The following is a 25,539-nucleotide window of genomic DNA, read 5'->3' on the forward strand; positions in this document are numbered from 1 at the left end:
CAAAGAGGAAGTGGCTGCAAGAAGTCAAAATCCCATAGACTTTTATTCACAAAAAAACAACTCAGTCATTATAGTTGTGAAAGGGGTGTGGACCTCCAACAAGCCAACTCCTGATTGGCAAAATGGTTGCCATAAAAATGTTGATTGAGACGATTTAGACCAATTACTGCTTACTGACATCGTCTGGCTCAAACTTATGGCTTAATGTAAAAAATAATAAAGGTGAGTGAACTGACTTCATTTTGTTGGAGATATGATGTTCTGTCTCTGTTATTTTTTGACATTTCTTAAACAACTTAACAATGTTTCAGTGGTGCAAATTAGGTCAACTCAAGTTGTTCCAGCACCCATGCAGACAGATGAGGTGGTAAGCAATCAAAAAAAGTTGGAACAAGTGTAGGACTATTATGCCGTAAAAAAAACCCAGTGCTCAAAACAGCCTAACTTGTTAATCCATTTCAAATACACTGGAATCTCTAATTTTACTAAGAAATGTACAGCATTTTACAGTTTTCGGTAACATTACCTTTTTTTTTAAGTCCTGTCAGTTCACAGCTTACTTTTGTACAATTTTAGCTATTCATTTGACTTGACCATCCCAATTAGATTAAAAAAAGATAACTTTTGGGTTTACTTTAATCCACACCCTCCAACCTACATGAAAGTTTTATAGTTGGGGAGTTTACCCTGGTTAGTTTCTCACCAAAGTTTTTGGGGCATTTATCTTTTAATCTCTGCTGTTACTAAACAGGAGACCAAGTATGAGGTAGATTATTTTTCCTGGTTATGCTTCTGCGTAGCTGGTAATGGTTAAGGTTGGAGTTGGTGAATGGAAATTGGTGCCTTGTCCTCCTGAGTTTTATTGCATCATACATTTTGAGAAGTAAAACAAGCATATAAAGGGTCATTGTTTTCAGCAAATAGGCATGCTGGAGACCTCTGACCCATGGCTGCATGCCCACACCTCTCACTGATGCAGGTGCTTCTTTCATGTGGTCAGATGTAAGTGGACAAACAGAGCTGTGCTTTTTGCTTCTTTTTTTTAAATAATATTCTGTTTGATAGATTTTAAGGTTTAAACCTTTTTCAACAGGATTAAAAAGTCCTCCCAGTTTGTTCCTTTTTTTAAAACAGTATTCAACAAGGAGGCAGCATGATGTCCCAGCCCAATGTCCACATGGATGAGAAGCTTTTCCATCAACTGTCCATCCCAGACACTTGAGTGGTAACATAATTACAATTTGTTATTTTAAGAGATGACGCAAAGACCTTTAAACAAATATTCATGAATTTTTGTGCAGGTTTGGTTAAATTATATTAGAGTTTTTTATGTCATGACTATTTCTCCTTTCTTTCTTCTAGTTGTGATGTCAACACAAAACCTGGATCTTTGGAAATTCTCAAATTCTCAATGAAATGTTATATGTAAAGTATAAAATGGAGGACATTAAGGGTTATTGACCCAACCACTTTTTAATTATTCTTTCTATTTTGGAGTATAAATGGTAAGCTACAATTATTAACCTGAATAAACATTTTTCACATAATTCTGTTGAGGCCCCATTCTATTGACATTTACCAGAATTGATCTTAATTTTTGGTTTTAATTTGAAGCCCCCACAATACTTGTGTTTTTTGTTGGTGAAACTATATCTAACTGCGTAAAAAGATCACATCTGCAGTTCAGAACTAATTGAAAAAGTTGCAAAAAATATTGCAGCAATCCCTAGGCTATAATAAACCTGCATTCAGTGCAATCACTTTAGAGTAATGCTGTCAATACCATTATATAGTCATCTTCTCCCTTCTTCATCATCATCTTTGATTGGAAATGAGAAATAATTCACACAGTGGTGGTGAAGCTGCCACGCAGGATGCTAGCCAGAGCACCAGGACCATCAGCACTGAGTGGTTCAGTGTTTTCCCAAGGTCTCTTTGGCAGGAACTGAAACATCAGCCATCCGATCACAAGTCCTCTGATCGATCACTGTCCCACAGCTGCCCCCCAGTACAGCATAAAGATTTGGGCTTTATGGAAAGATTTTACATGTTCATTTCTATTTATGACATGTCAAAATAAATTGTCATCAGAATAGAAAACACATTGAAATAAAAACATGAATTTGTTGCAAACAACTGTTTTTATTTTTTCAAAGTGTGTTTATGCAAAAAAAAGGAGAGGAGAAAAGAAGATATTTCGATTACGATTCTTGATCAAGAAATTTTGACTTTTTAAATAAAGCGCAAAGTTAAAAATGTGATTTTATTATTTGCTCACATCCATGGAGGTTTGAGCAGAAAGAGCTTCATTTCAAGATTTTATTTTTTCTCTAATTGCATGTAAAAAAACCAATTAATTTTGTCACACCAAGAAAAAAAAAATACAGTGACCTGGTCCAGTGTTTAGTTAGTTCAATGGGAGTTTGAAGCCTGAACAACACAATCTTAAAACATATAATTCTAAATCTATTTTAAATAGATGCCAGAATTTGTGTATTTGCATATTACGTATTTGGGATTATGTTTGAAGTGGAAATCTTCTTTAAATCCCAGTCTGCCAGAAGTAGGACAAATTGAGGTGAGAATGGAAAAAGTTGAATCTCCAAGCATCTACTTAGTTCTAATTTTTCTCTTTGAATATTTTCTGAGAGGGAACCACTGGCCCTCCTTCCACTGCCCCCCCCACCCTTTAAATTCACTCTTTGGTGTCTAATTAACTTCTAAAGTTGAGATGCTTCTTTTGCTTTGATATTTAATAATCCTCTTTTAAGTCCAAACTCTTCTTTCATCATTTTGCTTCAACATTTCTAAGTTTTTCATGAAGTGTTGTAATGCATGTCAAAAGGCAGGAAAAAAGAGATAGCAAAGAAAGCAGAATACAAAGAAGCCAATAACCCAGTTCACTGAGTAGATGTAGATAATAACCATGTCCATGTCAAATCTCCAGCCTCGAGATTCGTCCTCAAAGTCCATGGTGTTCAGGCGGTAGCCTCCTCCGTGGGGAAACTGGCGTCTCGGAATTGGACTGGACTGTCTCTGAAAGCCTGCTTCAGGGGAAACAATCATTTTTATCAGACGGATCAGCTTCTGGAGGTTTTCAATTAAATAAAACAACAAGGTTTAAAATAGCTACACAGAGTCTGCATGACTTACACGTGTCAAACAAAGAAATTCCACTCCGTAATCAGTCTACGTTTATAAGCCTGTCTTAGTAATTTGAAGAATTACTTTGCTTGATTTGTTTAAAAATCAAACATATATCGAGCAAATAAAGTCATTATATAAGATGTGACCTACGTGTAGGAAGTCTTCTGGTGGTCAGACAGTTGTCATTCTTAAAATAAAATGTGGTTTATTTTAATATTTTTGTGAAGAATAGTTAGAAACTGCCTTTAACTTTTATTACACTAATGGTTTAAACTTAATTCACTGAGCATGTATTGTCATCTCAGAATTATATTACATTTGAAGACAGCACAGCCAAGCCATTTTCCTCACAGTTTATTCTCATACTCCCTTTTTCTGTGCATGTGTGATCTGCTGAGCAGGCCTCAGAGTTATCTTCACTTTAGCTTTGGAGCTTCTCTCCAGCAGTAACCTGTGGGCGTGATTTTCACACGGGGTCCATCGGACGATCTTCTGAATATGCAAATGCAGGGTTTTTATACCAAGCCCATCCCTGAGCTCGTTGGTTCGGACTTTGAATGCACCATGTTCATCTGTCTGTCCCCTTCGTGTTTGTATGAAGTAAAACCTCCACAAAGATAAGTAACTGTCTCTGAGTCTTATTCATTATTTCTGTGTGCAAGAAACTGACGGGGTTACGAACTAATATAATACAGTCCTTTCTAGACAATCCAGTTTCTTCACACTTTTACTGTCCAGCTCTACCCCACCTTCTGAAAGATGTTACCTCTTTAACACTGGAGATGTCTCTGGTAATGCCTAAATAACACATGCACTTCGACATAACGTAACTCTTCGACCATTACGTGAATTGGCTGATATGCAAAACCACTTTTCACTGGAATTACGTTGATTGTGTACCCATTTCACAACTGCAAAGTGTTGCATTTCAACACAAGGCGGCTTTCTCCTGCTTTAGAATCCACTAGAATTACGATAATTGCGTAAACGATTGAAGAAAGAATGTAAACAATTAAACGAGTGATGCTAGGAAGTTTGTCCTCATAAAAATATCAGTTGTGCTTAACAAAGTTTAATACGGTACCCTACGGGGGCAATGTCATTTTGCACCTTCTAATCTAATGAGCCAACCAAGAGATGACTGTCCTCTTATCGAACAGAGCTCCTGAACAACTGCTTCTGAAATAAAATGCAACAAAATCATTTCTGTAGTTTTTAGACTTTTTAAACTAGAGTTAGGTTTATTCTAATATAGGCATCCATCCAGCTATATCCGGAACCTGCCAAATCCCTTTTCGGGTCATTGGGTTGCTGGAGCCTGTCCCAACCATTTTTGGGGCGTGGGTAAGGTACATTCCCAAAAGGATGTCAGGCTGCCACAGGGCCACACACACACACATTCACACTTGGGGGCAATTTAGAATCTTCGATTAACCTATGAAGCATATTTTTAGACTGTGGGAGGAAGATGGCGTTCCCTGGGAAAGCCTAGGCATTCACAAAGACGTCATGCAAACTTCACGTGGAAAGGTCCCAGCTAGGATTTGAACCAGGGCCACTATGCCACTGTGCAGCCTGCTAATGTAACCATCATTTACAAATTCACTTTTTACAGCAACACAAATTTGTTTTCTGTGTTTTCTACAGGAAATGGGACGAACTTCACTAAACTTTTGAGAATACTGCTTTTACTGCCTTTGATTACTAAATGCCAAACCCCTGATCCCATGAAATTAAAGACTCACCTCCAAAAATGCGGAAAATTTTCCTACAGCTTGGTAGAGGCCACTTTGCACAGCTTGCTTTCTGAAAGTTCTGTTTCCGGGTAAAGTATTCCTTTGGGAAGAACGTCCGTGCTGCCTGGTTTAGTTCTGAGAAATAGAAAGAGCAAAAGACAAATTCTCTTAATCTACTTGACAGCATGGAATAATAACGACTCAGTGTTTTTAAATAGATGTTGAAAAATGGCATGAATCATTGCTTCTTCTCCTTAATAATGTCTTTGTTCTGCTCATGTTTGACCTTGGTGGTGATAATCAACACAAGAATCTAATCTTGTCATCTAATCATGAACAAGAGCCCTTCACATTTCTACATAGCCACTCGGTCCATGCCCTCCATGCTCTATATCCATGAGTGGACCACTGTGAAAAACAGACAGACTGTACTGTCTTTACCAATGTATTTTCCTCCTGAAAATTACAATCACATGATACGGGCCTGCCAAGACACACAAACGATGTAAACAGTGAAGCAACTTCTAAAATGTTTAATTTCCTACCAACTGAGAAGCTCAGTCACATTCTCAAGTCTGCTAAGGAGGAGCAAACTCCAAAGAGGAGTCTGTTGTCCTTTTGTTTGCCTCTTTGACTGCAAATGAGAACTGGACTAAGCGAGTGTGACGTCACCCATGAAAAATGACTCACGTCCGGTTCCAAACAAATTAAGTCAATTTAGTTGCCATGTTTTCATGATGCGCCCTTCGCCATGTTGGAACCAGATGTCACCAGTGAGTCCATGTCGGTCTTAGTCTACATTTCTATGGCAACCACTCTCTCCAACCAGTAATAAGTATGTTAGAGGGCCACACCCCTACTACTGAAAGTGGCTCAGGAGAATCTGTCAATCAAATGCTTTGAACATTCTACGCAAGACCACTTACTTTTACTGAGGCATCTGATTGGTCAGTTTATAACTTGAGCAATTTGCGCAACAGCAGAAATATCACAAAAAGTGTTAAGATTAACTAGTACATGTTAAAAAGATGAAGCGGAAATAGTTATTCTGACAAGTATAATGACTGAGTAATACCTTTTTGTCAATAGACGTCTATGGGATTTTGTTTTTTGGGACCAGTGTGTAGTTCCTATTTGCAATGTAAAGGGTGGGGGCGGTGGTGGTGGGGTTGGGCTCACTTAGTCCAGTTCTATCATGCAGTCAATTGTTTGCATATATGAGAGCAAATCAAAACACTTTCAGACCAACATTTCACCATACTTCCTAGTCAAACACAGGGTGACAGCTGTGAAAGATTTATAGAACAGAAGGTGTTACTTAGTTTCACGGTTGAATGTTAAAGACAACATAACAATATACTTCAACAGTAACCCCTGGATATGAAAACTGCACAAACTTGATAAAAATAATTTGTCAAAAAATTAATTTACTTTTAAAAATTGCACATTTAAGTGTTATTCCTCTGCTATATCCAATAAAGTACATGCTCAATCATTATAATTGACATTATATACACATTTTATATAATTATAATTGATCATTTTTTAGTTACAACAGCCGCTGGATACGGCCTGTCTTTGGGAAAAAAATGGGCAAACCTGTTTGGAGCACGCAGGTGGCCCGAACAAAGTTTTAAGATTTTAGACCACTCAGTGAGCCCGTAGAGCGAAAATGATCATGCAAATTTTTTCTACAGGCAAGCTACTGCGTGTGACAGGTCACAGCAAACCCTAAAACAGCAAATGGAAGGGTGAAGTAGTAGGTAAGACGCATATGTGTTGTATAGATTTGTCATTTTTTCAACCCCCAGAGACCTGCACACTGCGCAAGGAGCGCTTTAGTACTGTTCAAGTGATAAGTACCCTTTGCTAGCTCTGTGCTTGCAGCTTAACTCTTAGTAATTAGGAAATTAGATAATCAGATCATAATATGTGTGGGAATTCTAGATGCATAATTCTAGATGCAGGGTGTGCATATCATGTGCACACCCTGTGTTAGTCACTAATGACTGGAGTGCAGCGTTAGGGAACCATACCACAGCATCACTTGTACATCATGCTTACAAATAGTTTAGGATGTGTCTAACGCAGGCACAACAAATGGTAGGTTCCATTTTCATGATGTCCTTTATGATGGTCCACAAGCGTCAGGGGAACAACAAGACACATTTTTGCTTCTTTTAAGATGCGACCGCTCCTCTCTACAATCCCCCACGGGTCTAGAAAACCCAAAAACCTGCAGCACCTGTTAAGGTCAATTTTCTTGTGGGTGCATTGACTAAGACTTTTATGGCACATTGTTTTGACTTCAAATTTACGATTTTTTTTTAGTAAGTAAGACTTTTTATGTTTGACCTTATTTATAAAATGCAACGTACAGAACTTGTTTCAGTGCAGACTTGTGATTGATTTGAATTTCCCAGATCCACTTTGATCTCACAATGAAACACATTTTGTCACAAACGTCAAGTTTTTATGAAGAGTAACTAAAAAATGTTCTATCTCTCCTCAATAGTTCAAAACTGCCATGCTCTGAGTTTGTGTGCTCACCATGTTTTGGCTGAAAGACAAAGGGGCCCACTTTAAAAGGAGCTGCACGCTCTGAGGTCACTTTGTATTTCAGTTTCGGTCAATTTATTTCACTTTTTCTTTGGTTGCTTCATGAGGTTTTCTCCTTAAATTTTTAAGGTCTTTAAATAAACTAAGTTCTGTGTCAAGACAAAATTTTTTGCGTCCTCTAGTAACCGTCATGCAAAACAATTTTTGAAGCTCATGGGATCGTTGCTTCTGATTTTTTTTCACCGATCAAGTTGATATCTTTTGACAGCACGTGCAAAATAAATGTAAACACCTCACATTCTATGGATCCTAAAAATTTTCAATTCAGGCAGAGCTTAAAGACTTTTTGGTGAGGAGAATCTTAACATGATCTTGACTATTGCAATCTATGTTACAAAGAGTCAAATTCCCTTATTCTAAATCCAAATGAGCCCATAAAACGATGAATTTCCATTTGTTTTCACAGAGACACCCTAATTTACACACTATATCATTTTGACCTTTTTGTTTGTGTTTTTATGCTGAGTTTGTAATGAATATTAAGAAGACAGTGGTTGTCCAAGTTATTTTTCACTCCAGATTTTGTCAAGTAATAAGAAAGCTCAGAGCTTGCAGTGTTGACATCTTTTAACTCTTCATCAATTTGTTGATCAACTATCATTAAAGTAATGATTATTTTTTCCACTCAGTCAGGGCTCCTTTGAGACAAAATATTATAGTAAAAGCCAAAAAATAAAATACAATGTGTCATTAACCTTGTTAATTTGGACTTCGGATTTAAAACATTTAAAGACCCACTCTAATAAAAAAATTGTTTTTTGTGGATTTAACATGCTTTTGGGGCCTTTTTCTCATGATGAAGGAAAAATATTTAGAAAATAATCTTAAAACTGTGTTTGTGAGTATTTTTTTTAAACAAATTGTTGTGAATCAGGATCAGATGAAAAAAACAGTTTGAAAAAGATCATATTTGTGATGTAGAAAATACGCTGGGCGGGCCACAAGCTCCCTGCTCTGCTCCATTCTGTTGCATCCACTTGCAGAAAAATAGATCCATAATACCTCTTTGTTTTCCTCATCAGAGCTGCCATTTGGCCCAAAACTGTATGACTGATAGCTTCAATATTGCTCGCCATTTTTGTTGTACTGGTAATACTGTAGGTTGTGAATGTGAGAGGCTTTAAGCTAGCAGGAGACCTGTGTACAAAATGAAGGCGCAATGTCTGTGAGCCAAGTTTTATTTTTATTTTTTTTTAACTTTGCCACAGTGTCCACAGTGAATCCACAGTGAATGCTTTAAAAATTTCATCTGTTCATGATCTTTCAAAAGTTTATTACCTGACCTTGCTTCAAAAGCCTTGTAGAAAGTGTTTTATTTTGATATTTATTGAGCTTCATGGTCCATTTCAAATGTTTTTATATTTGTCAGAGAACAATAAAAGCAAATTGTTCAGATTGTGCTTGAATTTGTCTTTTAGGCCTCTGTGACTCATCTGGTGGGAGCTGAGCTAAAGGTCCACCCTGCTTCCCTGAAGCACATCTGCAGCTGAGCTCCAGAAACAAACATGTATTCTGTGTAATATCCAACTAGTACAAAGCTCAGATTGAAACATGTTTTTTTTAAACATTTTTTTCAGCATCTTGCCGTTTGAGTGTTGTGACGGAAGCATTGAGTCTTTGTCTCACCTTTCTGGAAGAAGACGTGAGTGATGACTGTTCTACACAGGGGGCAGGGCGTGTTGGTGGGGCTGTTCTTTGCGAGTGTCCTCAGACATGGTTCACAAAAGATGTGACTGCAAGGATGGCAGATGTATGGACTGAAGTATACATCCAAGCAGACGGCACAGATGAAACCTTCTCTCTTCATCATGTTCAGTGACTCTTCATCCTCACTGCTGCTGCTGCTGCTGCTGGATTGATTACCAGTTAAACTCTGTGAGTAAAACATGAAAGTGTCCATTAAAAGGCATGCACAGCTATATAACCATTTGTTTTGCAGAACATTTAAGTGAAAAAAATGAGTGATTTACATTGTAAATATATAAAAGAACAGTTTAAACATTTGTCACTTTGCTGCTTTCATTTGGACGATGAGAAAACTGCAGTGCAGTTAGATGTGTATATGTCTTTCTTTTCTCATGGGATTCTGTTTACTCTGTCTTGCAATACCCCTTTTCAAAAGTGTAAACCTTTTTAAACACCTTCCTAAACAGCTTAAGAATGTGTGTGAGGTCTCAGGGGTGTCGGCTGTAAGTTCAAGGGACCAAAATGTTAGATATTTCTTTAGAGCATGAAGTTTGAAAATGTAAAAGAACGGAATCCTATTCTTTCTTCAGAATGATTTGATTTAAAACACAAAAATGAGCTTTGCATTGGTAGTTTTTGTCATTTGTCTCTTTGGTAATGCTATTCTAAATAACAGAAATCTTAACTGTATATCAACACTTGTTCTTATTGTTTGTTGCTGGTGTTGTAAACTGGTCAGTATATTCACAAACATAACTTTTAATATATATATATATATATATATATTAATTAACACGTCCTTCTCCTATGAGACCCTTCCTCTAAATAAGCATTCATCTATAACTGCTGTATAGGAGGATGAACCAAAGTGTTCCCGCCTCTTCCACAGACATGTGATGACGCACCCCTGAGGAGGGGGTTAATATCCGGAGCTCCACTGTTTCAAAAATCTCAGGGTGTTTCCAGAGTAATTACCACTTTCTCACCCAGGGGGAGCTCCAGGGATTGTCCTGCAGCTTCAGCCCAGCCTCCCAAGGTGTGTCATTAACATGGAGGAAAAGAGCATGTGGTGCTCAGGTGAGACAGACATTGCTTCAGCAACAGACTCTGTAACTGAGGAGCTGTTTGGTGACATTTAAAATAAATAAAAAGATAGAAAAAACATTATTATTTAAAAAAAAAGGTTAAATCTCAGACTATTTCCATTTGACCACCTGTCTTAGTGTTTCAAATTATTCTGAAAATGATTTAGTTGGCCTACATGTAAATGTAGGCCAACTAAACTAACTGTAAATGTTTTTAATTAAAAGAATAACAATATCTGATGGCAGTAAAATACCCAATAAAAAAGGATCTGATCCCCAAAACCGTTTAAATATTTTAAACTTAAGCTTTTGATGACATATCCATAAGACATTTGTTTCTGTAAACCTGTATAATCTCACAACACATTTTCAACATTCTTTAACATTATGGCCAGATGTTTCCCATTCTTTTCATTATGGATTATGGGAATGCCAAGAGCAAAGAAAGTTGTCCCTGGAAGAACGTGATCAGGACATCAGCTGTGTTGTACGGAGCCCCTAAAGGGCCGTTGAAGTAAAGAAATTTGGAAGTAGAAAAAAAAATAGAAGTAAAAAAAGAAAAAACTAACCGGTGCAATTAGTTTTTTTTGTTTTTTTTTACTTCATTTATTTGTTTTTTTTTCATCAGTTACTAACAGCCATTAATACAAAAATAACAACTGGCTTTTTTTTTTTTAACTTGTCCTGTCCAACAGCTGGGCAGGCAGATGAGAAACCACAGGTATGTCTGAATAAACCCCTTTTGTAATTGAGGCCAAACTTTATTCATTTCAACCATGTTTGAAAATCTTTGGTGTTGGACCGGACGGAAAAGGAAAGAAGGGAAGAAGAGAGAGGGATGTTAGAGAGAGGGGGGGGTTAGGAGGGTAACAATAGGAGGGGAGGGGGGATAAGACAATGAAGCAGCATAAAGCAACAAGTTTACTGGTTGTCATTACGGTAAGGTTCAAATGTAGAACAAAAAAGGGCGGGGCCTGTCCCACACACACTCTCAAATGTTATCAACACACCTGCTAGCTGCAAAAATGTCCACATGTCAACATGTACACAAAACCGATAGTGTTCAACAACTGGCTTTAGTTTGTCGTAAGAATCCAAATGCCAAATATAATTTGGACCCTTTTTTGAAACAAACCTCATGACTTTAAAACTTTTTCTAGATGACGTTCAGAAATGATGTAATTGTGACGGTAAGCAAGCAAAGCTGCAATCTCTTTGTAGACAAGTCAAAAAGCAAAGTAAAAGTCAATTAGCTCATGTAATGCCATTTCCAGGTAACTTGGGAACATTTCTCTGTGCGGAAATTACCTAGTAACAGTTACGTTGTTACTTTGAAAATGTCCTTTGGTTATTTGATTTGACTCCAACACAAAGATTAAATCTTTGCTAAGAATCGTATCTGTTGTATATTGGATTAAACAACACCACAATTATTAAGAGAGCCTTTGCGCTGCGCCTACTGTATTTTTTCTCTTCCCTTACGACCTAATGTTTCTGTATGGGTTTATTATGACTTCTTCCACATGTAATTTGTCTTTGTACTCATACGCCAAGTGTTGTTGTTTATTTTTTTTGGGTGTGTGGTTGTGTTTTGTTATCGTGATAAAAAAGACAATTTATTGGAAAATAATTAAATAATCAGTTCCAAAGATTTCTCCCCTATTTATATTTTTAGATGAACTGCTAAAATTCAAATTGAACATACAGAAAAAATGTAATTATTGTTGATGGATTTTGACTCTCAACTACTATAGTTATTGTGGCCAGCAAAAGACAGGAATAGTGTTACAGATGGGAAAAGTCTATGGGAAATCACCAGATGAGCTTGAAATGAAAAAGACTGTAAAAAATTAAAAAAAAAAATAAACAAACACTGCTTGGTTTGTTTAATCCCAGTTTCAGAAGAAACTGCATGATGAATGTCATTAAAATATCTAAACCCTTCTGAAATACTGATGAAAAGCTTAAGAGAGCTCATGGTATCTTGAGAGCAGTGCGTGTTTTTAGATTGCAGCATCTCACCTACAGTAATTTTCAAACACTAATAAAAGTTGTGGCCCGTCTTTCATTTCTACCAATTCCGAATGACAGTAATCGTACCAAAACACACTTGAATAGAAGTCCTAATGGTGAAGAACGATGAAGTTCATCCATTTTAAGTCTAATGAATTCTATGAATTTTCTTTCTGAGGCGTGGATGAAACTGAATGGCTGAAGAGTTACACTGAACGTTGGGTTTTAGCTGGCAAACACTGTCTGAACTCACGACTTTTATGTTTTCTAATTTTTGTTCTTTTTAAAAAAAATTCTACAAAAACCAAAAGAAGGAAAAACATTTCGAACAGAGGTTACAACCAACACGTTAACGTATTAACTGTCAACGTCATGTCAGAGCAGCAGAATGTTTTTTTCTTAGCCAAATTATCAACAGGCTTCTGTACATTACAGCTTTGATGCGATGAAATCAACTGTTTATATTCATCTTTCTGTGAAACTGCACTCTCTATATTTGTAATCTGCCAACATGACTGCAGATCTGCAGCAGCCAATCAAAGCTGAACCTGCTCCTTTGTCTGGCTGGGTTTGAAGGGCTCTCTGTCCAAGCCTCATCATGCAACTAATTCAAATGTAACCCCACTTTAAACCATACACACAATGGCTATTGAAATGAGCTGGGCGCTGATGTGACTGTCAAGTGTCAGAAATGAGCTCACACATGCACATGCATGCACTCCGTCACATTAGCTGCTAAAAATAAATACAGTGAAAAAGAAATTGATATTGTTTCCACTTGTTTTCTGCATGTAACACTGTTGATGTTAATATAAGGAAAGCATTTTCTTACTATGAAGGTTGCAAGAAAGTACTGGTACTGACTGAAACATCAGATCAGGAATTTTTATATTTTTTCTAATTGATCAAAAGTAATAGGAATTATATGTATGAATTGTCCTGCTTCACATAAAGATCACATCACATTATGTGAACTGTCTGGTACTTTAATGAGTCTCTTCTCTATGTAACTTTTTCATTACAATTAAGATTATTCTTGCAAACAGTAAAAAGCTTTTAACAGCAATTGTTAAACCTTTTGTTGTACATATTTGAGGCCTACTTTTTATCCTGTATGACTGGGAAAAAATGTAGATATAAGCTGGTGGATCTGCAGTGTGATTCACCTGTTTGCTTTCCTGCTGTTGACCTTGTCTCCATTTCTCTCTTCTCCTTTGCCTTCTCCTCAAACTCTTCATCCTGTTCTTCTCTCTTTTACTCATTCTCCTCTCTCCAGCGAAGGTGCATGGCTTCACCCAAGCTGCGGTGGAAGCTTGGGGCATAACTTCTCTCAGCCTGCTGCCTTCTTCCTCTTCATCTTCCACAGTCTCCTCATCAAGGTCTTCTTCTTCCTCCTCTGGTTTAGAGAGGGTGAGAGGTGGGATGTGTGTTTGACCGCCTTGAATTGGCTGTTCAGATGTTGCTCCTGGTCTCACCTCCTCCCACAATGCATCTGGATTTCTAGAAGAAGTGCATGTGTTGCTGAGCATGTCTGTTGGCGAAAGTCTCTGTGATGACAGAGGTGTGAATTTTCTCTGGACGGCAGCCTGACAGAACTGAGGGTTTAAACTGGCAGGGAGAATCGCAGTTGGGCCAAGGCCCTGAGGTTCAGGACATGTGTGTCCTCTGTGTGAGTTGGTCGAGCTCCCTCCAGCTTCCAAAGTGTCCTGGATGTCTGATTTAATGCCAGATAATGTTTGAATGCTTTTTCTTGGGTGTCTCTCCCAGGTTCTTTCTTCTTGTGTCTCAGCTCTTTCAAATTTTCTTTGCCTTTGCTTTTCTCCTTTCCTTCCTCCTAAAAGTGCAGATCCTTGTTTGTTCTCCTCTCTGTCTGGATCTCCTTCCCTCCATCTCTCTTGGTTGTCTTTAGAGCAGGTCTTTCTGTGTGCTTTTCTTCCAGGCAGGGGAGGTCTCACCAGCTGTTCCATGTTGTTGGAGCTTCCCTCTTCAGATTGGTTTGTACTTTTCTGTCTAGATCTCAATGTTTTCAAGCACGGAGTGCTAGTTCTGTCATTCCCGTTTTCTCCCCAACATTCATTTCTGTCTATACCTTCTACACTTGAGGCGCTTGAAGCTGAATCTGTCTCAAGGGAGGCCATATTGGATCCCTTCAACTGGCTAACCTGATGGTTTCCCTGCTGTCCATCCCTCAGTCCTCTGCCATGTGTCCTTGGATTCAGGCTCTTTTTCAGTTGGAGAGGGACTTTTCCAGGTCGGAAGAGGTGAGCGTTGCTGCGCTCTGGCCTGGCTCGTCCTCCCCATGTGAGCCCCCCTGGGGCATTCCACACTGTTGACAAAGACAAAGTCCCCATGCTGAGCTCTATTGTAAAAGGCACACTGTTCGTGGCCTCACCATTGTCTTGTGTAGCCTATAGAAAGCACGCCACCATGCAGCTCCAAACTCAGAAAAACGAGTTGAAATAGCCAGAGCTGGATTTTGTTTTTCTCCCGTCCAATGTGACAGTGTCAGCTTTCACTTTCACAAGCTCATATATGAAGAGAATAGACACATTTGTGTATAAAAATCAATATTTTTATTTTATTGTTTGCTTTTGGTTTCTAACTTTTTCTCTTCTGAGCATAGGTTCACATTTTCTTGCCTTAGATTCCATGTTGCCACATAAGAAGGTATCTAGAGGTAGATGATGTGCTGGGAAGGAGACAGCTGCAGAAACAGGAGATTTAAATCCACATTTATAAACCAAACAGGTGATTTAATGGAAAAGATCAAAGCAAAGCAACCTTTTTAATGAGTAAAGGTGTCAGAAACATTGCACTTCCAGTTCTTTTGCATCAATTAGGACGCCTTGGGTTGCCCTGTGACTGTGTGTCATGCTTTTTGATGTCCATACCAGACATCAAAGGAGCATAGATATAGGGGGTTTAGAAATTTGACATGGATTCACTTAGATTTAGTCTGAAAATTATTGAAAGTCTAAAAATATGTTTTTGTGTTTCCTTAATTTTTACATAAACAGTTTGTTTTTCAAATTAAACACATTCTTAGAGATAAGTCTGTGACCTTTTTTCTATTTTCTACCCCGTTGACTCAAATGGGAAGCAAAGAAAGCTTCAGAATAATTTGTCTCACAAAATCTTACCGCTAAAAGCAGACAAATCAGAAGAAACCAGTTTGCGCGATACCCGCTGTGACCTTTAGATGGCGGCAACATTCTTCTCTGCTCTCTACAGGGGAGCTGTCCCTGGTGCTGAATCTACCTTTTATCACTGCGTCCGAAAGTTCTGGACATTTCCTTTTTGCTGTCTTAAAAATGTATTATTTCTGATATCAGCGAGTGCTTTAAAATGATAATTTGATTTTTTTCACCAAGATCGATTACATTTTACACCCCCAAGTAACAAAAAATGTTTAATAGGTAAATATTTAATCTCTTTTGCTGTTCCTTTTCCAGAAATAAAAAAAGAATAAAAAAAACAATAGTCCGGAGAAAGTCCCCGATCCTTTAAGATTTAGTGTACAAAATAAACTAAAAATTAAGTTTTGGTTCCAAAAAGAGCAACAAAATAGAGTGAGAGGTTAGCAAAGCTCCCTCGGAGTTGTCTGCAGCAAAAAATGGAGAATCAAGAAGAGCAAAGGCACAAAATTCCAGCGCGACCTCCTCCTGATCTGACGTACCCACAGCTCTTAGTATAAATGAAATCCCGGCGTCACCAAGCTCAGATTATTCGCAGCACCAGTGAGTGAGCGCACCCTGCTGCCGACACTCATGGGCAGCAACGCACACGCGCGCACTCACACACACATACACACACACATACATGCACACACATTCGCAGCCCCTCTAGTGCACACTACACAACACGCCTGCGTCATGAGTCCTGAGAGCTTCAGCGCGAACACGTTAACTCCGATGGAAGCGGTAAAGCGCGCCGCTGCAGCCTGAGCGGATGACTGCCTTCTACTCGTCTGCTCAGTTGCGCGTTACCAACTTCTTCCAAAAAGTTGCTCGCCGAGTGTGGTGGCACTATGGATTTTCTAACATTAAGCGGCAACGACAGCAACACAACCAGTGGTTACCCTGAAGGCAAGGACGTGGTTGGCGACTTTCTCGGGCGCGAGAATGGCACGGGTTCTGGTTCCCAGCCGGGTCTGATGTTGTCTTACCAGATTATCACCTCTCTGCTTCTGGGGGCCCTTATTCTCTGCTCCATTTTTGGTAATGCGTGCGTTGTGGCAGCCATCGCCTTGGAGAGATCTCTCCAAAATGTTGCCAACTATCTGATCGGATCATTGGCCGTGACAGACTTGATGGTGTCAGTGCTGGTTCTACCGATGGCGGCACTCTACCAGGTCCTAAACAAGTGGACTTTAGGACAGGAGATCTGTGATTTATTCATCTCACTGGACGTACTTTGCTGCACATCTTCAATCCTGCATCTGTGCGCAATTGCCTTGGACAGGTACTGGGCCATAACAGACCCAATTGACTATGTAAATAAACGAACACCAATGCGCGCTGTGCTCTTGATTTGCGCAACTTGGCTAATTGGTTTCTCCATATCCATCCCACCCATGTTAGGGTGGAGAAGCGCCGAAGACAGAGCGAATCCCGACGCCTGCATGATCAGCCAGGACCCGGGATACACTATCTATTCCACTTTCGGGGCTTTCTACATTCCGCTCATCCTCATGTTGGTCCTCTACGGGCGGATATTCAGAGCTGCTCGGTTTCGGATTCGAAAGACGGTGAAGAAAATCGAGACAGCAAAAGTTTCGGACAAATGCTTGGCTGTGTCTCCAGCCTTTTTTCACAAAAAGAGCAACGGACAGAGCGGCGGGAGAGGCTGGAAGCGCTGCGATGGATCCAAACCCAGCTCTCCGTGCGTTAACGGCGCTGTGATGCACGGAGACGAGGGCGAATCACTGGAAATCATAGAAGTTATCAGCAACTCAAAGACGCACTTGCCTCTGCCCAACACCCCTCAGTCGTCCTCCCATGGCTATGAAAACATGAATGAAAGGAACTCGGGAGCCAAAAGAAAGCTGGCGCTCTCCAGGGAGCGCAAAACCGTGAAAACACTCGGGATCATCATGGGAACTTTCATCTTCTGCTGGCTGCCCTTTTTTATTGTCGCGCTTGTTCTCCCTTTCTGTCCAGAAAGCTGCTTCATGCCGGACTGGCTAGGCGCAGTTATAAACTGGCTGGGCTACTCTAACTCTCTTTTAAACCCCATCATATATGCGTATTTCAACAAAGACTTCCAAAATGCATTTAAGAAGATCATAAAATGCAAATTTCACAGACCATAGTCACACAGTGGAAATATTTTACTGTATGATTGGAGCTCAAACAGCAGGAAAAAAAAACTTTTATTCAGGGACGGTTTGTGATTGAGAACTGTATAAAAATAAACCACCAAATGAGGAAGAAAATACATTATTTATAAATGTAGAAGCTCATGTCTCTTCACTGTTGTTGCCATCATATAGCCTTAGTGCAGGACAGCCATTGATGTATTGCCATGCAAGAAGTGTCTGTGCTGATTCCATGCGTTTTATCATGAGGCACATGGGGTATCCTTCCATGAGCTTTGTAGCACTAAAACAATAAAAGCAATCCGTTTGTCATTGAGAGATCTGAGTTCATTTTTGTTTGGATAATAAGAATTAATGAAGCAGGCTTCTATTGAGCTGTCTCAGCATTAATCTCCATAAAGGTTAAGGCACAAGGACTGAATCATTTTCTGTGTTGTCAGGCAAACAAAGCAGTAAGGAACATTCATTTGCTTTGAAAGTCTGCTGTAATGTGGAAGGGAGAAAAACAGCTACTCAAAGTGCAGTGGATACCAGCTGTTAAATGTATATTTTTAAATGTTGGGGCTCTCTGACGTATTGAATGTTTTCTGTCTGTCTTTTGATCAAAACTCTAAAAACAACTTCTAAGTGAAACAGAAACAATTCAAGAATATGATATTAGAAAATAAAGAGTATATTTTGTTGCTGTGTTTGTTTACTGTGCAGCACATGCCAAATGACATGAAATACGGAGAGTTACTCTGCACTATACTGAGAGTTGCTTGCAATTACTTCGCCATATTGTTAGGTAACTTCCCTCATCTATCATGCAAGTCCCAGTCGCAAATCCACTTACAGGAGATACAAAGATAGAGACCGTCAGGCGCTGAAAGAGAAAAACAAGTTTCAGGAAGGAGCCCCAGTGAGGCCTGCATGCACAACAAGATGGGTGGCAATCTCAGCGGTTGTCGTGGCAACTCTTCAAGCCCAAGGCACAGTGGGTGAGTTGGTATGGGGAGCAGGCAGCCTGCTGGCTGAGCTTTGGTATTTCAGGGGGCTTTCACATGGAAACATCTTGAGTGATCTTAAAGAGAAAAACAGGTAACTCTCCTTTCAACCCCCTCATGATTAAACCCTTTTTAGCAGCAATTATTCAAGGATTAATGCACATGATTGCACTCCTCACAGTGTTATGAGCAGCTAACCCGCAATTAATTTGCAAATTTTTCAGCAATCTAGCCCCTGCAAAGGCTATGACTCAGAAAATAGTAACTCTGAAAATCTTAAGCAGAGTTTTGGGTCAAATTAATGATTTTCGATTATATAACTTTGCTTAAAATGTCTTTTTCAACGTGTACAAAACTCACAACTTGGTTATAGAGAAATCCCTTTAAAAAACAACAACAACAAAAAAAAAGACTTTACTGAAGGTGGTGCAGAATTGCAGGTGTGATTAATACCTCACAGAAAAGCATGTCTATGCTCAGCTCCTGCCTCTCTGACTGCAGCGTCACATTTTGTTACAGTGTCTCTTGTGCCGGGCACTCAGATTTCTCTCACAGCCCAAAGACACGCATGTTTTCCTAATTAGTGATTCACTAATTAGTAAATCTGCATCAATGCGAGTGGAAGCATGCATGCTTGTCTGTCTCTTTGTGTTAGTCCTGTGATGGATTGCTGACCTATCCATTAAGTCATCCATCCACCTTTTAGCCATCAGGTCGCCCACCACTAACCTAAAGGAAGTAAGAAATATGGAAATAATAATTAATTATTTTGTTCATAGAAAATATGCCTCTATTAATACCTTTAATGTCACTTTTAAAATGGTTATTGCTTTATTTTATAGAAGGATTTCAACAAATATTTCAATTTATTTTGTTGAAATTTTGCCTAATGCTTCACATAATACATACATCATATGTACATGGCACTCATATTGATGTGTGTTGGAGCAATAATCCAAATAAATCTCAGTTTCTAGTCTTATAGAAATCCTTTTGGAACAACTTCATACTGTCAACACTTGGCTTAAACTCTTATCTGCATTATCTGTTAATGCTTTAATACAGAAAATGTTCAGTTTGTATGAAATTTGTCATAAACCAAAAAAAAAAGTATCTTAAAATTGTTAGAACAGATTCTCTTCAAACACACTGACACATTAAAAGTTTTACAATAATTGAGAAATTGTTGTTAATCAGAAAATTAATAAAAGTTCCTTCATGTCAGATTTTTTTTAAAAATAATCTATTCACAGGGAGGCACAAAAATACAAAACATCTGCACTTGTACTTGAGTGCCTCAGGTTCTACAGGTTGCTTGTGTTTTGCGATGTTTTAGTGCCATTTCAGTGTAATCTAAATGCTTTTTGGAAAATCAGCCGTATCTGCAACGTCTGCGTCAGATTCTATGCTTAGGCCATGCTCAGAGCATCCTGCACTACAGAGTTGAGTCTAATTCCCAGCTGCGAATCACAATGAATGTCCAAAGCCATTAATATCATTAAAGTTTTGGTCCTGATATATGGGATTACAAAGCATCTGAGCTCCTTTGAACTGGTCTTTAATATAAAAGGTTTAGACTGTGTGACTGCATTAATCCCACTCACGTTGGGAATATTGGGAATGGGTAGGTGGGCAAAGGCTGATGACGCAGACCATTTTCCCCAAGTAGGAACACAGGGGAGGAGAGGAAATGATGGGATATGAGGAGAGAGGAGGAAGATAATGAAATAAAAACCTGCACTAGGGAGAATGCTGCTGTACTTAGTTTTGTTGTTTTGTCAGAACTGTCAAATTAAAAGTAAAAATGAACTCACATACATGAAAATAATGCCAAAGATCTTTCAGTTACCTTAATCTGAAACAATTTGTTCATCATTGTTAGCCAAAAGCAGATCCCTTTTTTAAAGTTTGGTTCAACTTTAAAGGGGGGAGGAGAGGGTGAAAAGTCACACCAGCACATCTCCAAACTCCCTTTATACAAGCTCTCAGTTTAATGAATTATGAATGAAAGTTAAAACATCACTTGAAAGCAATGACAAAATACACATGCAATTTGTGTATTTGGGGTGGCCGTGGTGCAGCGGTAGGGCGGTTGTCCCATGATTGTAAGATTGCAGGTTCGATTCCCGCCTTCCACACCCATGAGTTGACGTGTCCTTGGGCAAGACACTGAACCCCACCTTGCCTCTGGTGGAAGGCAGGGGCCTGTGTTTGGCAGCAGACCCACCACCAGTGTGTGAATGGGTGAATGGGTCTGTGACTGTAAAGCACTTTGTCCTTGTAGGAAGAAAGGCCCTATATAAGTATACGCCATTTACCAATTTATGTTTTAGTCAGTGGTTTTTTTCCTACCTGTCATTCCAGGTGCTTCCTCTTGCTTCCCTGGTGATGACTTTACACATCTGCACATCCCTCCTCACACTGAAACCATTTTTCATCTAGTTGTCCAATCATTTCTAAGTTGCTTTTCCATATGAGTTTGTGATGTTTCATTTCATTTTTTTGTACATCTTTTTTTTTGTGTGTGAAGTTTTTTTAATCTCCTTCCTTTCTGCTACTCGTCTGCATTTCTCTCACAGCAGCACACTGAGACTTCCTACATGTTCTGTCAGCTGTTCTGCCGTCCAAAAACAGGTTTATTCTACCTTTATAATTTTACCATCAATACTATAAAAGGATTTTCATCTGATGCCAGAAACTCACTCAAACCTGTGAGATAAAAAGATTTATCAAAAGTTGTCGTAAAATAAAAATGTAAAAAAATCCTGGGTTTATTTAGGCCTATTTGTAGCATGCATTTGGAAGATATACCTACTTATGTGATACTAATTTGTAAAAAATGTTTAAAAAAATCAATATTTTTCAAACCTGTTTGATGACACAAGCTGTAATGCCAAGGCCCTGCGCACCTCGGACTCCGTTTTTATGCCTCTTTGCATTTCATGGAGAATTGTGGCACACAAAATCATTACTGAAAATTTCATTTGCGAGTTGGTTGGCCTGCCTTTGCTGTTTGTAGGATTTTACACTGGCACAAATTTTTATACAAAGGACTCATCGGACTGATCCCTTCATATTTGAGGGTTGGCCAGCGCAGATCTGATGGACTTTATGGTCTCCGATCTCAGGGTATCTATTCGCTGTCAGTCCAGAGTGTTCAAACAGACAAAAAACGAAATATGGCTTTTTTTTACATGGCACCAATGGACTGAAACTTTCTGCAAATAACAGTTAAGCCTTCAAAGCTCCTAACTTTGCCAGAGATGGATGTTATTATGAAGGACCTGGAAATGAAATCACTGACCTGTAGCTGTTTTTAATTCATTAATTTTATTCAATTGTATTTATAAATATTTTTAATGTTTCTTAATTCTATAAAAAGTCTTGGGTGTGTTTAGTTTTGCCTCTTGACCAGGACTCCCTTGAAAAAGAGATTAGTGGACCTTAATGGTTAAATAATGCTTAAATAAATACACAAAATGTATTTTGTGTTAATAATATTTTATAACATTGAAATTCAAATATTAAATGTAATTGATAAATGTAAACATAAAAGTTTAATAATTTTGTATCTCAATGTTGATCCCTAAACTAAATATTTTATGTACATTTAAAATGTTAAATGGTAAAATGTTAGACATGTAAAGCTAAATAATATATCCTAAAGTTGAATTTAAATTAAAAAAAGAATAATTATAGTGAATGGTAAATATACTAAATAAAGTATAAAATGTAGCTATACATAATAAATGTTACATTTAAAATGCAATTCAAGTATAAATTTAAGTGTGAAGTTAAATAATAATTGTAGATTTGAAATGAGGGTAAAATTGTAATTTAAATGTTTTTTATTTTAGTATTTGGATTGTCATAATTGAATGCCAGATCTGAATGCAAATGTTTAAACTAAATATAAATGTTCAGAAAATATGTCAGTTGGGCCATATTTATCAAAAAAGCCTCAATTCTACTTGCCACAGTGGTGAAGCCTGAGCCACAGCCATACGCCTGGAGCATGGAAAGCAGCAGAAGATAATGAACATCGAAGTCTTAAATGTGATACATACGCAGCAAAAACAAGAAATGGTTTACGTTTGACAAAACTGTGAGATATAATTTAAGAGCTTTGATGTTTTGTTGAACCTTTTTACCACATTGCGTGGTAAAAAAAACAAACAAAAAAAACATTAATTTTCCTTGTGTCATTTTTCCCATGATGTATTATAAAAAATAAGCCTAAAATTGCATTTTTGAGTATTTCTTCATTCAAATTTTGTAAATCAGGAGCAGATGAAACAAATGCTTTTTGAAAAAGTGTATATTTGTGTTGTATAAATATGCTGGGTGGGCCACAAGCCTCCTTCTCTGCTCCATTCCGATGCATCCACTTGCAGACAGTATGTCTGAGTATTCCTTGTATGAGCTAGCATCTGGCTAAAATTGTACAACTGTACAGCTCCAATATTGTTTGTCGTGTTTGTTGCTCGGGTAATGTTAGGTTAGGGGTGTGAGGGGCAGTAGCCAGAGGGAGAGCATGTAAACAGAGTGCTCTCAGCAACATGGTGGTTTGGTTTGTCTACAGTCTCTTGCTCTGCAGAAACTGTGAAAAAGACAGATTTTTTTTATTACTTTGGTTAAAAACGGCAAAATCATACTTTAAAAGACCACTGGCAACGCTTTTAAAATAGATCAAAAGATAATCAAAGTGAGTCTTTAAAGCACAGCTTTTACACAGAAATACTTTGGTGTGTACAGCAGAATAATTGCACCTTCAAGCTGCCCACTGTTTTTCAGATTTTTTTACTAATAATTGTTTGCCTCTTGATGCACAACTGGCAGTCAAGTATTTTGCAGAGGGACAAAAATGAAGAGGAAATTGTTTCATGAGAGGATGAGCCAAATAAAAAAAATAGATGAAAAATGATTCAGCAGTAAATAAACTGAGGAAAAAAGCTAAAGTGAGAACAAAGCAGAGGAGAGAAGTAGAGATAAGTAAACAGCGAGAAGGAAGGAGATGTGACTGAATGCTCAGCACAATGCACATTTCTGCATCGCCCCCTCCTACTTTAGGGCCTTTTTGATCTTTCAGAGCCTTTTCAAGGATCTCAAAGCCCATCACACACCAAAGGCTTTCCCTTTCTCGGCCCAAGCCTGAAACTGATCACCACAGAACTTCTTGTGACGGGGAAAAATGAGGGTTATGTTTTTTGCACAACACAGATTTGTTTGAAACAGATGCACGATTTTCCAAAACTGCCAAAGTGTTGATGGATAGAACGTCTGCCTGTGTGCACACACATCCTCGCTCACTTATCAGTGTGATCGAATGTATGTGCTCAAGGACAACAACAGAAAACAGGTAGGAGTAAATGCATAATCTGTTGGGCCACTTGCTCATTTCACTGACAATTCAAAAGCTGGACAGAGATGAAGAGCCCCACTGCCATTGTTGATAGTACTACAGTGAGTGAAGAACACTTAACTCAGCTTTTGAAAAATCTGAAGATCTGGGGCATTGTTAAGCTAAACGTTGTGAATTTTTTAACCTGAAATGTTTTGTTTTAATGTTTCACTTTTTAAACTTTTAGTGGAAAATCTGAGCATTTAAAACACAGTTGAAAGAAACCACAACACTAGGTTTATCAGGTTGTTTTCCAAAATTGATTTGACAAAATTTGTAATATTACCTTTTGGATTTTTAGTAACAGGCATATTTTGGTTGACTTACTACCAAGTTAGTTGGAAAAACCTAGTAAAGCATCCAGTGATGAACTAGACAGATTTGCAATAATGTACCCTTTGTAAAAGTTTGCAAAATGAGATAAAAATTATTTTTATTGGTGATTCTTCTGACCTTTTGCTTTAGGTTTCCAGAGAAAACTGTGGAGCTCATGCAGAGGTCATTATAGCTGCATGTGTGTAAAAATTAATTTAAAACTTCATATACAGTACAGACCAAAGGTTTGGACACACCTTCTAATTCAAATGAATGGGAATGCATGTCCAAACTTTTGGTCTGTACTGTAGCACAGAGGTGCAGAGAGATTCCAATATTATAAAAAGGTATATCTTTTTTCTTTTTTCAGGTGCTGGTTTGCATAAAATATGAGAATGAATACCTAAAATAATACTTAGCAAAGCAAAAACTTCATGCATATTAGAATATGAAAAAAAATCCTTTCATTTCCATTTATTTAAATTTGTTTTGTGCACGTCAGTAATCATCTCTGGCACAGCTATTTTACCAAAGGTAAAGGTAAAAAGCAGAAGCACCAGCCTTTATAGGCAAGATATTGAATGATTAAATGTCGCATTAGCATGTTCTAATTAGAAATACTAAAAAAAAAAAAAAAAAAAAGATCCAAGGACAATAATACTATTTTGTTGTCCTACCAAATCCCCAACTGAATAACAAGTTAAAATCATATTCACCATCCATCCATCCATCCATCCATCCATCCATCCATCCATCCATCCATCCATCCATCCATCCATCCATCCATCCATCCATCCATCCATCCATCCATCCATCCATCCATCCATCCATCCATCCATCCATCCATCCATCCATCCATCCATCCATCCAATCTTCCATCCATCCATTGATTTTCTTAACCCGCTTTATCATTTCGGGTTCACTAGTATCTTAAATAATTAAAATGACTATTTCTTTATATCCAATTAAAATTTAAAGATGGAGGTACAAATCAGTTGGGAGGAGGTTGTGAAATAAGTATAAATAAATAAATAAACTTAAAATTCCCTGCGATACTGGAAGTGTGAAATTTGCTAAATGCTAAAATAGCTCAAGAAGTCCGAGTTTAAAGGTTCAGCGCACTGTCTAGTGGGTCTAGATGACCCAACTCCCAATGGTAAAGTGCCTAGGATAGCACAAGGGTTACAGGTCAACAGTGCTGGAACAAGGCAAGATGTCTTCATCAGCACTCAAA

The 25,539-nt window shown here is 38.2% G+C and overlaps 2 protein-coding genes across 3 annotated transcripts; one reads left to right on the forward strand and one right to left on the reverse strand.

Annotated features, from left to right (window-relative positions):
- Window positions 1-1,518: 1,518 nt before the first annotated feature.
- rnf180 (ring finger protein 180) lies at window positions 1,519-16,279 on the reverse strand. Of its 2 annotated transcripts, none has more exons than XM_004072308.4 (4): window positions 13,453-16,279; window positions 9,129-9,375; window positions 4,893-5,018; window positions 1,519-3,044 (listed from the first exon to the last, which is right to left on the reverse strand). In XM_004072308.4, exons 1-4 carry the CDS (start codon window positions 14,635-14,637, stop codon window positions 2,839-2,841), a joined length of 1,764 nt encoding a protein of 587 aa, XP_004072356.3. In that variant the 5' UTR covers window positions 14,638-16,279; the 3' UTR covers window positions 1,519-2,838. The 2 variants fall into 2 exon arrangements, with proteins under 2 accessions (XP_004072356.3, XP_011477270.2); XM_011478968.3 differs by having other exon boundaries at window positions 1,520-3,047.
- Window positions 16,280-16,313: 34 nt separating this feature from the next.
- htr1a (5-hydroxytryptamine receptor 1A) lies at window positions 16,314-18,272 on the forward strand. The gene has a single exon (XM_004072224.3). It carries the CDS (start codon window positions 16,314-16,316, stop codon window positions 17,595-17,597), a length of 1,284 nt encoding a protein of 427 aa, XP_004072272.1. The 3' UTR covers window positions 17,598-18,272.
- The last annotated feature ends 7,267 nt before the right edge of the window (window positions 18,273-25,539 follow it).

Source organism: Oryzias latipes, chromosome 9 (assembly GCF_002234675.1).
Source record: "Oryzias latipes chromosome 9, ASM223467v1".
NCBI lineage: Eukaryota > Metazoa > Chordata > Actinopteri > Beloniformes > Adrianichthyidae > Oryzias > Oryzias latipes.